General features: G+C 40.4%; 1 protein-coding gene across 20 annotated transcripts in view; it reads right to left on the bottom strand.

Annotated features, from left to right (window-relative positions):
• PPIP5K2 (diphosphoinositol pentakisphosphate kinase 2) overlaps nt 1–15,597 on the bottom strand; it is a 48,442-nt gene that overhangs the window by 32,618 nt on the left and 227 nt on the right. For 18 of the 20 annotated variants that reach the window (XR_010426596.1, XR_010426597.1, XM_064641557.1 and 15 more), the window contains exons 2-5: nt 4,664–5,025; nt 3,034–3,229; nt 2,247–2,337; nt 1,203–1,288 (exon numbers count right to left, since the gene is read on the bottom strand). Coding sequence is in view for 18 of the 20 variants with exons in the window: in XM_064641557.1 (XP_064497627.1) it covers nt 1,203–1,288; nt 2,247–2,337; nt 3,034–3,229; nt 4,664–4,807 (517 nt within the window). In the remaining 2 variants the exon portion in view is untranslated. Of the gene's footprint in view, nt 1–1,202; nt 1,289–2,246; nt 2,338–3,033; nt 3,230–4,663; nt 5,026–15,514 lie in introns of all 20 variants that reach the window. The other 2 variants (XM_064641552.1, XM_064641544.1) reach the window with 1 other exon arrangement.

The raw sequence follows: 15,597 nt of genomic DNA on the forward strand, positions 1-15,597 counted from the left end.
TTTTTAAGAGATCTGAATTAATTTTGCAGGTTGAAATAAAAATATTGTATTACATTTTCATTTCTCTGATTTGTTACTGACTGCACAAAGACCTGATGATCATGTCTGCTGCACCAGGTCTAGATTATGTTATTTTAATACTATGTTCCTGAATCTCTGTTGATTCCTTCAGTGTCAGACAGGAAATAGACTTCTGCAGATGCCTAAGCTTGGATGGGTGGTATATTTTGGAAGTATTTTGGAGAATGGGAAGCACTGTTTGTCTTCTTCTTCAGTGCCTTTTTCTGAACTATCAGGGAGCTAGCAGGTGGACAGTGCACATCCTGTGGTGTCAGATGCCCAGTACTTTCTATAGGCTGAGAACTGTCTCATACTATGTGATTCATGCACCCTGCACAGAAGATTCTCTGGTATCTGGGATCAGCAATCTCTTCAATCCTGGTTAATTGCATGCAGAAGCTTTTTATTTGACTTTAGTAGCACAAAAGTGTCCTATTCTCTGATTACACAGACATTTTAATGTGAAATTCTCTTGTCTTGACCTATCATTGCAATCTCTTACTGTTGGTGTAAGTTTTCATTTTAGTAGAAAAAGGTAGTTTGTTTTCAGCTACACAAAAAATTAATTCCAGTTTATAGTCAGAGTATATCACCTGCAGATATGTCTGGAATACATTTCCCTTACATGGCTGTTTATACTTAAGAAGGGAAAGTATTCAATAGCCTGACTTGTTTCTGCCTCCTAAGTAAAAACCACTAATTATTGTGGTAAAAGTAACATCATGAATGCTGCTCTCTTTGCTGACATGTTAGAATCTCAGTTTGAGTAAGGAGGCCCTTAATATTCTAGCTGTTTCATGATATCTATAAGATGAAGGATGTCAGAATCATACTTTTCAGATGCAAACCTCTACTGCCTTTGGCTGGCATGGAGTTAATTTTCTTCCCTGAAGCTGATATGGTCCTATGTTTTGAACTTGTGACCAAAACTAAAGTCTTGATGTTTTCATTAAGGCTAAACAGTGCCTATACAGCCTCAAACCCCCTCCTTTTTCGTACTGCCCCCCACAACAGTACTTAAAATGCTGGAGGAGAAATTAAACTCTGCATAAATCAATTGTCTAGCCAATGAACACTACTTATGTACTGTTCTCCAGTGGAAACAAAAAGATGTTCATAGTTTAGCCATTGTATTTTTTTACCTTGGGGATTGTTTGGATCACGGTTCAGAACTGCATAGCGAGGAAGTAAAATGCCTTCAGCTTTAAGAATACCATAGACTTCTCTTCTAAAGAAAAGAACAAATGTTGCACAGTGAGCCAGCAAATCCTGTTAATATTTGCATTTTACAGTCCACAAGTAAAGGAGGAGAAAAATAAACACAATATTTTTTTAAATCAGACAGGGTAAGATTACACATATAATACTCTACTTACTAATATAATGCTTTAAGGTCACCGACACAGCTGTACCTTTGCAGTGATCTCTTCAACATCAATAACAATGCGATTTGCAAAGCCAGTCCTTTCCTCTCCTCTCTGGCAGTGCAACAACAATTTGCATAGAGCAGTTCTCTTGTTAAAGGAGATTGTTAACATGAATGATTGAAAAAATTAATACAGAACAGCAACTGAAGGCATTCAAAACAGCAAGTCTGCCCACCGCTCAGGAGTCTCCAGTGTTTATGTATTCAGCTCGCTATTGTTTTATTAATATTTATTATGCATGACTGCAGCTCCAAAAGAAAATTCACTTTCAATAACCACAGGCTCTTTGAGTACCAACAAGTATCCTCTTTTCAGAAAAAAATACCATTAGTAAGTCACATGAATTGTACAATTATAGGAGCTTGTACAGCTATGTACATACATAGCTATGCTATATATATTTTCAGAGTTTAAAACTTTTTATTTGTTAAGCTTTAGAAAAATGTATCACCAAATTTCTAACTTGGTAAATCTTCAGATGTATCAATATAAAAGCAGCAAAAAAACCCCACATGTGAAGACACATCCCAGGAAATTATGCACACATTAATGAAGCATAACATTCACTGTAATTTTATTTAGACTACTGTACAATTATAGAATCACAGGTTTGAATTGGAAGGGATGTCAAAAATCTAGTTCCAACCCTTTCTCCATGGGCAGGGAAAATACACTGGAACTGTTGCTATGCAATAACAACAAATCCTTCCAGTCTTTGAGAAAAATAGCTTGCTTTTGCAGGCAATCGTTGTTACTTACCTGTCTTGTATGTGATACTGCATATTCAAGTCATTGATTATGAATGGATTCCTGAGTTTTGCATAGGCAACTGCTTTGTCCAGTGGAAATCCTAAAATGTTTATTAAAGCAAATAAATTAAAATCACAAAACAATACCAGTAAATAGTTTGGAACTTTAGCATTCAAGCTTTAAAATACAACTGGAGACTTAAGTGCAAGGATGCTCCCTCAAGTATAGACAAACACAATATCAGTTTAAGACAATCATGAAACTACAGCCTAACTTCTGTACAGTCTGCCAAAAGTAGTGTTCCTGTCTTCAGTTCCCTCCTCCTCCTCACTCCACATGCCCTCCACTTCCACAAGGCCAGAACTAAGGCTTTGTTTGAAAATATGATTTTTAATTTCAGCCTACCCCTCTTTGGTTCATTCCCTGGCCTTACAATAAAACTCAGATACTAGCAGAGATACAGAAATTCAGAGACTCAACACTTCACTGAGAAAGCAGAATGCCTTCACAATCACCGGACCAAGTGTTAGGTCACCATTTCCACTGGCTCCACAAGTATTTGCCAATGGAACAGCTATTTCAATACCATGTCAGATAGGACTTTCTCAAGCAATGAAAACAGTATCATTTCAAAAGCTTGTATTTTAAAAGTCAGTTGTATTATAGTAACAAGACAAATTAATCACTTGCTAGGAAAATACAATAAAACTGCATGATAAAAAAACATAAAAGCACCCTCAAATAGCTTAAATAGTTTAAATGTCAAAAATATTTACAGTATCATTAGAAGATTTACCTTTAGAGTGAAAAGAAATGAGACAGTCACACAAAGGCCAGTTTTCTACTGGCTCGTTCAAGATAACATCCTCTTCAAATATCACCACGGTTATATACTTAAACATGGAGAGGCGCTCAAGAATTTCTTTCATTGGTTTGGACTTTGATTTCTTAGCCATTGAACAAATCCCAACCGCAATTTGTCTTTCTGGTGGCTGAAAAGGAGGTGGGGGGGAAGGTAAAATAATTAAGTTTTCTTAGAACACAACAGGGTTTTAGCAGCACAATGCCAGAGTAGATATTTTCCATTAAAATTCACCTAATACTAACCTTTAGTTTAGTACTTAATCAGCTAAATTGCTAGCAGACAACAAAACGCAGCATGACAGCATATCATAATGCATCCTTATGAAAAGTGCCTCAAACAGGAAACTGTTTATTAGCTATATACTACTTTTTGAGTATTATATCAGGAAAAAACAGACACGATCAAAATCTAAGTCAGAAATGTCAAATTGGAACATCATCATACTTACAGATTACTCTAAAATTAACTAGCGATTAATTTTTTAACTATGTAATTTTTCTATGTCTACTTAATAGTCACAAGGCTTCTCATCACCTAATATTACAAGTCAATTATGAACCAGAAAATACTATTCTAGACTTCTGAACTCTTTAGTGCATAAACAGTTTCACCCTTCTTTAGTATTCTCTATATTTACCTTCATGTTAAACCTTCAATAATTTCATTCCCCCAGGGGTATTTCTAAAGGCAACAGCCAAACTACCCCCGTTTAAAGCAAGCAAACAAAAAACCCACAGAACAATCCTTTAATTCAACTTACTGCTTTTTTGAAACACAGCCAACTACCTTCCCTTGCTAAAACAAACTTGCTGAATTGAGCTGTCTGAGCTGCTAATTTTGCACTACTACTTTGCATTTCCCAGAAGAAGTTTAGCAATATTGTCTTGAATTTAAATTTTTCAAGCACATTTATGATCAGTAAAAATTTAATCTGACTAGTCCCTAAAGTGAAATGACTAAAAGAAAAAGTGAAACACGGTTAAAAAAATGCCATGACAACTCATGCATAATAAAATAAGGAGTTTGTCTTAAAGAAACCAAAAATTGGTAAGCACAGTGCTAAAATGCAATTCAGAACACTCTATGAGGATAATAAACTAAGGTATAGCTTCAGATTAACGTAGCATGCACTTCCTATACACCAAGACAGGGAAGAACAAACTAAAACATGAAAAGTAATTGTGAAGCAGTTGACAACACACAAAAGAAAAATTCTCAATAATTTTTTGCTATCAACTATCCAAATAAATAAAATGAAGGCTTATGCCATCAAGTTTGTTCCCAGAATCCAAATTAAGTCTGCAAAGCAGGCACAGCAACCTCAGTTGCCATGAAACTCTGTATTAAAATCAAGCACATGTACTTTAAAGTTCAAAGTATACTTAATTTTCAAGTGAGCTGTATTTCCAAACATTACTGACAGATTATTATCTGAATATGAACAATTTCTCCATTTACACCACCATTTCAGTATTAAACTTATGTGAGCTTTTGCCATTTCAATGAAAAATAATGCTAGAGAACACACAGAACAGTACACAGGTGCCCCTAAAGTACATACAGAGTCATACTCTTCCTCCTCGTCTTCCCCATGGTCATAGAAGTGTTCATAATCTGTCGATCTGGCTGAATCCAATAATCCTTCTCCATCTTCTCCACCTACAAAGAATCTAGGGGGATCATTCTCCGTTGCATTAACTGACATGGTTACAAGATCTACGGAGATCTACATGGAAACTGCAGCCTCTCTGGTAGCCGAGATACTGGGCATGTTTCCCGCTGACCTGGGAACAGTAATGTCCCTGCTTCTCGATGCTGCTTGTGCGTTGTGATCACGTTGTCTACCAGGCACTGTTTAACTGGTATCATCTGCTCATTATTGGTTTGAGTTGCTGCTTCCCTGAGATGATACAACTTTTTAACCTACAAGAAACATACACACAAACAAAAGAAAAGGCACACTTGATAAACAGACATAAAATAAACCCTTCTCATTCAGAAAAAGTGTTTGGACATTTGCATACCTATGAACAAAGCATAAGAAATACAACCGTGCAGACTACACACAGTCTACACTTTTACAGGTGTGTTTAGAGCAGGGGAATAATTTCAAAATTGGTATCAAACTACTGATGCAGAAATTTTAAAAATAGACAATATAACAGAAGTAAAAACTGGCAAATGGATTTTTTTTCTTAAGAAGGGTAAGCTGCAGGGTATATATTTTATGTGAAAAATAAACAAACAAAAATATTTTCCAATATTTGCAATATTTAACTCACTATCCCTGTTTCTGTTTTTTCCACATAAATTTTGTGAACAAATGGCAAACATACAAAAGTGCTAACAAAAACGATAGCCACAATTAGGACTATTCCTAAATAGAAATCTTATCTTTCAAAGCCTGAGTGAATCTTCTCTGTGAAAGCAGAATGTATGTGACAGCTTGATGTTTTTTTATTTTCAACAAAGCCCTGTCTTGTTTTCACAGTGAAACATTAATAATTACAGAGATGTACACTCGCACTGTCTTCTGCCAAAAGTACTTCTAACCACTAATGTATCAGTGAAGTGGACACATATTGTACCCTTTTAACCTGCCATGTGAAAATAAAATATTGGCAAAATAACTTGTACACAAAACCAGAGACCCAGAGCTCAGGCATCCGTTGTTTTAAGTAGGTATCTGTTGCTTTAAGTTGTACATGGCTTTATAACGTTAATTAAAATGCATCACTATTACTTAGAGAATTAACAAGCCGTTACTTGTTTTGAAGCTCATCTCATCCAACGGGTTTAGGTTAAGTTGTTTATTAGTCAGATCATTACACAAGTGCCATTCAACAATGATGTCTCAGCAGAACAGAATTTGTTTTTAAATACCAGTCAAAATTACTTCGGCTGTCCTATGAACTAAGTGAAGCAACAGTAAATTCCCAATGGGGATCAACCACTCAGCTTCCTGGGAAAGGGGATGGTAAACAAAGCAAAAATTGCCCAGAAAGAATCTGTCCTAATTCAGAGGTTAAGTGTGGGTCAACAATACAGATGTTCAAGATTCAAAGCTGAAACTGAGGTCTGAACATCACGATCCTGGACTGACAACAGAGCATTAAAAAGATTTATTTCTTAATACTTTTTGCTATGTATCTGCTCTCCTTCAATTCTGCTAACAAAAAATTACTTTCCCTTAGAATGTGAAACTGCAGCTGTTTGCCCTTTGAGCAAAAAGAACAAAATGAAATTTCAAACACCTAATTCATCTGGCTCCTGTGAGAGTTAGGAATTGGGTGTTAAGGTAAATCAATCCTGTTTATGATAGGGTGACAAAAGTGAGCTTTCCGAATCCTGTTTCTAGCAAGCTTCAAAAAGGCAGAAGTTATTGCCAACATGTACTGGCAACCATAGAATTTTGTAAAGGTGTTAAAACCAAGACCCCCCCCCCAAAAAAAACTCTGGTAAAGCCTGAAAATTAAGTTTAATAGTTCCTCTTGTATCAGCTTCCTCCCATGACCCAAATTCTGTACACTGGAAACAATTTTCTTAATAGCTTTTTAAAACCTGAAGTTTTGCCATAAAGAAGGAAGAACAATGACCTGATGCAGATAAGCAGGAGGTCTTAAAAACAGCTTTTAAAGCTTTCCTTCCCCTACCTCTTCCTATAGTGCACTTTGTGAGGGCAGTAGAACTTGTGAGGTTTGTGTGCAATTAATAATTAGTTATTTCATGGGGATCTCTAGTACTATCCAAGTCTGTCTGACCCAAAAGGATTACTTCTCAAAGCAAGTGGAAACCATACAAATAGATTGAAGGGAAAGTGCAATATATTTGTCTAGAAATGACACAAAGCTATAACTTGACAAGTTTAATTCCTTAACAAACCTGTCTGAAACTCAGTGTCCTACCTTCCTCATTCATCAATCTGGAGACTGTTGGTGTTACTGGTGGCAAGTGCACTTGTGTCAAGAGAAGCTTCACTTGTGGAAAAGAGACTTTGAACAGCCACATAACGTGTCCATTCCAAGCAAACTATTTTCCTCAAGATTAACATTGTTCACTCGTCTGAAGGCGGATGAGTAACTAGATTGCCACTCCATGCTACTGTCACTAGGCCCCCAGGTATTCATACAGTTTATGAAAATAACACCAAAGACAAAGGATCCAGAAAAGATACTGACAGTTTTCAGTCTTGTAAGCTACTACCTGAATTCACTGAATTGCATATAAACTGGCATTCTGACTGCTGACGGTGACCAGCTTATCTGCCCAACAGCAGAAGCTGTAAACTACTGTCATTAGCATAAATTTGTGTCAGGATATATTTAAGAAATTAGCTATTTTTTAGAATTAATACTTTCAGAGATAGGAATTAAAATTCTCTGCAAATGCTACAGTAAAAATGAGATATCCCCTTCTTTCTTGTGGTTTGTGAAATACAGAGAAACCAAGAAAAGAGACAAGTAAAGAGAAATATTAGAGCAAGAAAGTGACTGCAACTACAATGAACACACAAGAACTTTCACAAGTCTTCTAAAAAACATCTACAGTTATCTCACATAAAAAATGCAGTAAGACTACACTTGAATAAACACATGGGCTTCAACTTGTACACCAAGGGGAAATAATAAATGGCGGAGCAAGAAGATGGAGCTGCTTCCTGCTTCAAAGGTACTGCCAGTGCTGATAGGGGAAGCTTCTACTACATGATGTCCTATGTAGAATTTCATCTTCCTGCCCCTGGAGCAGGGAAGAGTCTTCCCAGCACCATTTTTCTGTTTTAAGAAGTGAGCAGCAGTGCAATACAGGGGCAGAGACACTTTGCATTAGATCTTCTCATAGCTGGTGCACGAGCACAAGCCTCAGACAGTCAAGGTCAGAAGATAACGTGTTTGTCTCAACCATGAAAGACTGCAACGTAAGCAAGATAAAACCCACGGCTTTGTGCTGGAATTTACATTGACCCACTTCCAAAGAGATAGCAGCAAGAACATCCAGGCAGCAATCTCCTACCGTGCAATGACCTCTCCAGGCAAAATTAACTAGACTATGTTCTCTTCAAACTTTACATGGGGCTTCTGTTTTACAGCTCACAGATTTAAAAGTCTTCAATGATTTTGAGAAATGCAGTTTGCACCTTAAAAGGATTTTCAATGAAATGCATGGCGTGTTCACAACATGATACGTCTTGTAAGAACTCCAATGTTCACTTCAGTGCTGCACTACAGACTTTACTTCTAACAGAACATTTCTCCATTTCCACAAGAATATTCTAAACGAATTCTACAAGTATATTCTGAGAGAATAAGCCAAAACATAGATCTTGGTAAGTGTTAACAGATATACCCACAGTTTTTCTGTCCCCATTCCACATCTTTCAGCAGCTCAGGAATCCAGCCCTTGTGTTTCCCATGCTTACTTAGACCATAAAGATTAGCATTCCAGTAACTGTCAGCAACAAATCAGCTCAACACAGCAGCAATGGTCTGAACAGTCGTGAAAAAGGGGCTCAAAGTTTTAACAGCCACGTTTTGAATACTAATAAAAATACACACAACTCCTGTACAAACAGAAGCATTTCACCAGATTTTCTTCTGTGTCTATACAGCTATCAGAAGAACAAACATACATTGCCCCTACTGCACACTAATGGAAACAAAAGGGAACAAAACTGGAGTAAAAATGTTTCTCATCTGCTATTGCAAGAAAAAAAAAAATCCAGCACATCATGCATTAAATAGCTATAAAACACAGCCAACCATTCAGGAAAACAACTTTTCAAAATGCCATTATATCATAACAACTACAAAACACTTAGCGAGATTTACATTGTGGAATTTAACAAACAGGTAACGGTACAGGAATCATAAGTGTTGCTCATCTGTTACATGATTCTACACATATATATACATAACAGTAACAAAACAGACCACTCCCCTGCACTCTACCCCTATATTGCTCCTTTTAAAGTTCCAATTTTTACCTCTGTAGGCACATTCCAACTGCATCCCTTACCAGCTTCCTCCAATTTAAATTAGGAAGTTAAACCCCAAATAATGTTAATAGCAATTTTTCAGGTAGTCTCAAGTGAGTTGAAAAAAAGTTTTCAACATTTTCCTGCTAGAACCACTATAGCCTAACATTTTCATTAACAGTACATTTAACAGCAAAAATGTTTGCCTCACTCCTGTTGAGGCATTTCACCCATTTTTAAATTCTAATTCTGCACCATGATTTATGGTGTAACAAACCACCAAAGACAGACAGTTTGTTGGGTTGCTGGTGAAGCAGAAAGTATGGTGACAGGGCAAGGGGGAAGCAAGGGGAGACAGTGAGAAGAAAGAACCAGTGGAGTCTGAGAGCTGACAGCACCAACTGCAATCCAAAGTGCTCTCCATGGATATGTAACACCTTTCTACAGATGATTCAAGGAAACTTGATAATACTTCAAACTTAAACGTGAGATTTTAGAACCAGTAACAAGAGCCCACACTCAAGAATAGCATTTCTTCAGGTCTGACAGATGACCAAGAAGAGACAGGAGCACAAAAAGGCAGAAAAAGAGGGGAAGAATGCTAAGATACAGAAGCTGCTGAAGAGAGCGCTGTGAGAAAACCATACTTGACCTGTTTATTGCTGTACCTTACACTGCAAAAGATACATATTCTCTTTAATTTAAAATGTCTGCTGTGTCATACAGTCAATTATAAAAAAATTAACATTTACACATGGATGATGTTCTGTTCTATCACACATCCTGTGAGATGCTGAGTGGCAGCTGTCAGCCCCTTACTTAGACAGACTAAATTTAAACAAATTTGTTGAGCAGCTCTATCCCAAAGAATGTTACAGTTACAGCCTGATAATACTTTTGCACAATAACAAAAACCCCAAAACCAACCCAAACCTCAACAAAAAAACCACAAACAAACAAATCAAACAGTAATCACAGAAGACACAAAGGGATATAAAGGTTTCCAATAATTACTGAAATTTATAAGGTCCAGCTATGCAACAACAAACTGAGAAAAGTCTTCTGCTCTCTTCACTAAATACAAACTTCAATAGCCTTATGAAGTTTATCACCACCTTCTGTAACTCAGCTCTGCTCAATAAAATCAAACAAGTAACTGTGCTGATGTACAACAGAAGTGGCAAGAAACAGGTTAAAAACAATTAACAAAGGAAAAAGATACATTACAAAGACCAGATCATACAGCATTACAAAAACTGCTACTCATGGCTGGGCTTCGCGAACGAAGATTTGGGAAGGCTCTATCCACATTTGCTACAGGCACGCTGGTGGCTTATGAGGCCAGTACGTGACAGACATATCCAATTGCAAAAGGCACAGCAGAAAGACTCCTTAGATGGTGTATTCTGCAATACACGGTTCTTTCTGTGTTGCCTTTTTTCCTCGAGAGTGAATCCTGCGTGTGTTCTCAAAGGAGACAGCTGCGTTATAGATGGTGTGTCTCCAGGCCTCCCGAGTGGAGGCCAGAGTAGACCAGTTATGGTGATCAATATGGCCAAGGCTGAGATGTTGTTTCAGGGAGTCCTTGTATCTTCTCTTTGGGGCTCCTCTCTTGTGGCAGCCAGTGGCAAGTTCACCATAGAGCAGGATCTTAGGGAGGCGGTGGTCCTTCATCCTTGAGACGTGCCCTGCCCATCGCAGCTGTGTTCTCATCAACATGGCCTCAATACTTGTGACTGCTGCTTGTTCTAGAACAGATGTATGGGTCACAAAATCCGACCAGTGGATGTTTAGGATTGTACGGAGGCAGCGTTGATGGAAGCGTTCTAGGAGACGCAGGTGGTGGCGGTAGATGACCCATGATTTGGAACCATATAAGAGAGTAGACAACACTATGACTCTGTAAACACTGATCTTGGTGCTTTTCTTCAAGTGTTTATCACGCCATACTCTTTTGTGGAGTTCTCCAAAAGCACTATATGCCTTTGCTAACCTGTTGTCTATCTCTCCGTCGATCTTACCGAGGAGATGAGGCTACCAAGGTAATTAAACTGTTGGACTGATTTGAGCTCTGATTGGCCAATGGTGATGTGGGGATGATGGGGGACTGATCATACAGCATTACAAAAACTGCTACTATTCCGCATCAAACAAACATCAAGCTCTAGATTTCACAATACACTAACATCATGAAGAACCTTCCAGAAAAGAAGATTTGTTGCTTTCAGCCAGGCACTGGTTTCTCTCTACAAGCTAAGCACAGCCCTCAGACTGAGCGATGAAGAGCCATAATCTATGCAAATAACAACTGTGAACATATCAAGTTCCTTCTGTCTTCAGGAACACTGCAAGTATTTTTTATAATGCATTACTATATAATAGTTTATGTACTCCACCGAAAAAATCACAGCAGTTTCCATTCTAAAAGAGACTACCCACCTTTCCATTTCAGTTTACTGAGACCTGAAGAAACACTCCTAGGAATGAAGAAGAGCCACGAGCCTTCCTTGCCAGGTAAGTGCCTGCATGGAGTTAACTAGCAGAATTTTGGTAGTGGGTGAGCTGCAGGGGGAGGCTTCTGTGAGAAGACATGAGAAACTGACCCTATGTTGGATAGAGCCAGTTCCACCCAGCACCAAGATGGATCTGCTGCTGCCCAAAACTGAGCCCATCAGCCACCACTGGTGGTGCCTCTGCTATAACATATTTAAGAAAGGGTAAAAAACACTGCACAGCAGCTGAGAGGGGTGAGAACAAGTGAGAGAAACAACTCTGCAGACGTCAAAGTCCTTAAGGAAGGAGGGGGAGGAGATGCACTAGGCATACAGATTCTCCTGCAGCCCATGGAGAAGAATCACCGGAAAGCAGGTGGTGCCCCTGCAGCCCATAGAGGTCCACAGTGGAGCAGATATCCACCTGCAGCCCACAGGGAACCCCATGCTGGAGCAGTGGGATGTGCCCTAAAGGAAGATGTAGCCCACAGAGAGCCTATGCTGGAGGTCATAGCAGCCCATGGCCAGAACACATGGACAAGTACGCTGTTCCAAGCTGGAGCCCTGTTTTATACAGGAGATCATATTCAGTGTTCAAGTGGTTCTTTATGAACAAATAAATTCGTATATTAGAAAAGTTATGTAAAAAATGTGTCACTGTATAGTTAAGAATCATAGCATGGTTTGGGTTGGAGGGCACCTTAAAGACCATCTAATTCTAACCTCTGTGCTGCAGGCAGGGAACCTTCCACTAGACCAGGCTGCTAAGGGGTCCCATCCAGCCTGCCCTTGAACACTTCCAGGGATGGGTCATTCACAGCTTCTCTGGGCAACCTGTGCCAGTGCCTCACCATTCTCTCAGTAAAGAACTTCTTCCTAATATCTAATCCGAATCTTTCCTCCTTCAGCTTAAAGTCACTCCCTCCTCCTTGTCCTATCACTACAGGCCTTTGTAAAAAGTCCCTCTCCAGCCTTCTTGTAGTCTCCCTTTAGGTACTGGAAGGTACCCCAAGGTCTTCCCAAAGCCTTCTCTTCTCTGAGCTCCAAAGCCCCACTCCCACAGCCTGTCTTCACAGCAGAGGTGTTCCAGCCTCTGACCATCTTCATAGCCTCTGTACCTGCTCCAACAGATCCAAGTGCTTCTTATGTTGGGGACCCCAGGGCTGGATGCAGCACTGCAGGTGAGGTCTCACCAGAGCAGAGTAGAAGGCAAGAATCCCCTCTCTTTTCCTGCTGCCCACACTGCTTTGGGTGCAGCCCAGGACACAGCTGCCTTTCTGGACTGCCTGTGCATGTTCCTGGGTCACGCTGAGCTTCTTGTAAACCAACACTCCCAAATCCTTCTCTTCAGGGCTTCTCTCAATGCATTCTCTGCCCAGCCTGTATTTGTGCTTGGGATTGCCCCAACTCAGGTGTAGGACCTTGCCCCTGTTGAACTTCATGAAATTCACACAGGCCCACTTCTCAAGCCTGTCCAGATCCTTCTGGATGACATCCCTTCCCTCCATCCTGTCAAATGCACCACACAGCTCGGAGTCATTAGGAAACCTGCTCGGCCCCACTGTCCATGTCACCAACATAGATGTTAAACAGTGACAGTCCCAGAAGAAACCCCTGAGGAATGATGCTCTTCCTGGTCTTCATTTGGTCAAGCTGTTGACTCAACACTTGGAGTGCGACCACCCAGCCAATTCCTTACCCACTGAGTGGCTCATCTATCAAATTCACACCTCTCTGGTTTAGAGACAAGGATGTTGCAAGGACAGTATCAGATGCTTTCCACCAGTCCAGGTAAATGATGTCAACCCACCAGAGCACTCAAAATGTGTTTTCTGGGCAAAAAAAACCTCCTGCACTGTTCCTCACACTCCATCTTCAGCAGTAACATAAACATGCAGGTGCTTTTACACACAGTCTTTTCAGCTTGGTGGTGAGGACATGCTTCTGATAAACAGAAAACAGTCACTTGAAACCAGTGAGACAGGACGGAACAGAAACAGTATTTGTCCTGTTCCAGTCAACTGTTCTAACCATTAGGTTACCAATCCAATTTCATTTTCCCAATGCACCATTTATTGGCATTTCCTACTGGAAACAACTCTGGTCAGTGTTATTTGGAGGTGCACTCAACATTCCTTTAAATTCTATGCAGCTAGGCTAACTGACTAGCTGCAGTTGCCTAAATCTTTCCTGGAGACCTGATTATTTTCCAAGAACTTTGCCACCAAAATGTTTGTGCCTTAAGACTTCAGTCTGACCCTCCATATTACAGTAGCTCAGGGGACAGAGCTCCTGAGAAGAGTTGTACCTTGCCATGTGATAAAAGCCCATCTGGTAAATATCACTCTATTACCTACAAGATCGAAAGGCAGTATTTTTACTTTTTTAAACTGGCAAACTACTACCAATTGACATCTGGCACGTGTTACAAGTGTCTCCTGCACAATCAGAGAACAGATAACCTTCACATTCATTAACCTCCAAGTTCCTTTCTAAATCAAACCCCGTCAAACACATCACACAAAGGCATTTATATTTCTGGAAGGTTTGAATGTTTCAGGAAAGGCTGGCTTCCAAGTTTCTAGAGATCCCACTCAAAGATGTCAAAACAGCTTCTCCAGATTCGCACAAAGAACTTCAACTCTGTAAAGATGAAAGAGTTTTGGCAAAAAAAAAAAAATCTATACCACAGTTCATTGGGTTCAGCCTCTGGAGCTCTGATCTGTTCTATCCACAGCTGCCAGAAGGAAGAAACTTTCTCCACAGAATGAACCAGACAGACAAGACAAGCCAACCAGTATAAAAATCCATATTTCTCATATACTGAACCGTAAAAAGTATATTATATCACCGTATGCCACAAAAAAAGTTTAACATAGCAAGAAGAGCTTTGTTACTGATTGAATCAAAACTTGTTTATTGAGACAAAGACGGATTCAATGGAATTTTGATACTGCGGGGGGGGGCAGTTTGGCGTGTTACTCGAGTAGAAAGATGACGCAGAAGGGAAGCAGAAGGGATGCAGAAGAGGAGGAAACAGAGAAGTTTAAATAGATAAGGGGACACAATGCTTAGAAAGACACAACACAATGCAGAAACACTGTGACAAACGACTGTGAGAGGACATGAGATAGAAATGGTACGGATGAGAAAGGAAACCACTTACTTGCAGTGGTTGTGACACTGATCTCCCCCAGTCTTACTGCCTGAGTGAGGAGAGTCACTAACTAGAGTCAACTATTACAACTGCCAACCCCCCAGCACTTTCAAATCTTATGATACCTAGTAGAGTTCCCAGGTTCAGGAAAAAAACACCAGGGGCACAAAGAGAAACGTTAACACGGGGCCACTCACCCCCTCATTTCTCCAACCTCTGCTTCCAACAGGTTATTTTATAGTTCCAACATGTAATCGATTCTAGTTAAAACATGTAATCGATTCTCAGCTTTAGGGCTAACCCTGCTTTTTCCTTTTTTTTTTTTTTTTTATTATAGACAGCAATCTCTCTTGCCCCCAGCTAATTCTACACTGAATTCATCATCAGTTTTGGGACGTTAACAGCGTGCCCCAAACGCAGAGATCAGAAAGATGCTCCACTACCCCTCCCCGTTCCCGTTTCGGCCGCACTACCTTTCACCCCGTGCCCGCCTGCACCAAAAGGCTTAACCCGACATTCCGTGCGCTGCAAACCCGGACGCCCGGTGTGGAAACCCTCTCCGAGAGACAAAGCGCTGCACAGAGCGCCCAGGGCCGTGCCCTCCGCATCCCTCGGAGCAGCTCCCAGCATTCCCAACGGACACAGACGTGCCCCTGCGCTCGGGACCGGGCCCTGGCCCCACCGCTACAGGAGACTCCCGCTCGCCGCAGACACCGCGCCCCGGGGACTGGAAGGACGGGGAAGGAAGGGGATGAGGAACAGGAGGGGAACAGGAGGGATCGGCAGCCTCACCTGCCCGCGGTGGCCCCGCGGCCCCTTCACGAGGCGGCTCCGCCGCTGCCCCGCCCCCTCTTCCCCTCCCCCCTGCTCCCTCC

The sequence above is a fragment of the Pseudopipra pipra genome, chromosome Z, assembly GCF_036250125.1.
Source record: "Pseudopipra pipra isolate bDixPip1 chromosome Z, bDixPip1.hap1, whole genome shotgun sequence".
In the NCBI taxonomy this organism is placed as follows: domain Eukaryota; kingdom Metazoa; phylum Chordata; class Aves; order Passeriformes; family Pipridae; genus Pseudopipra; species Pseudopipra pipra.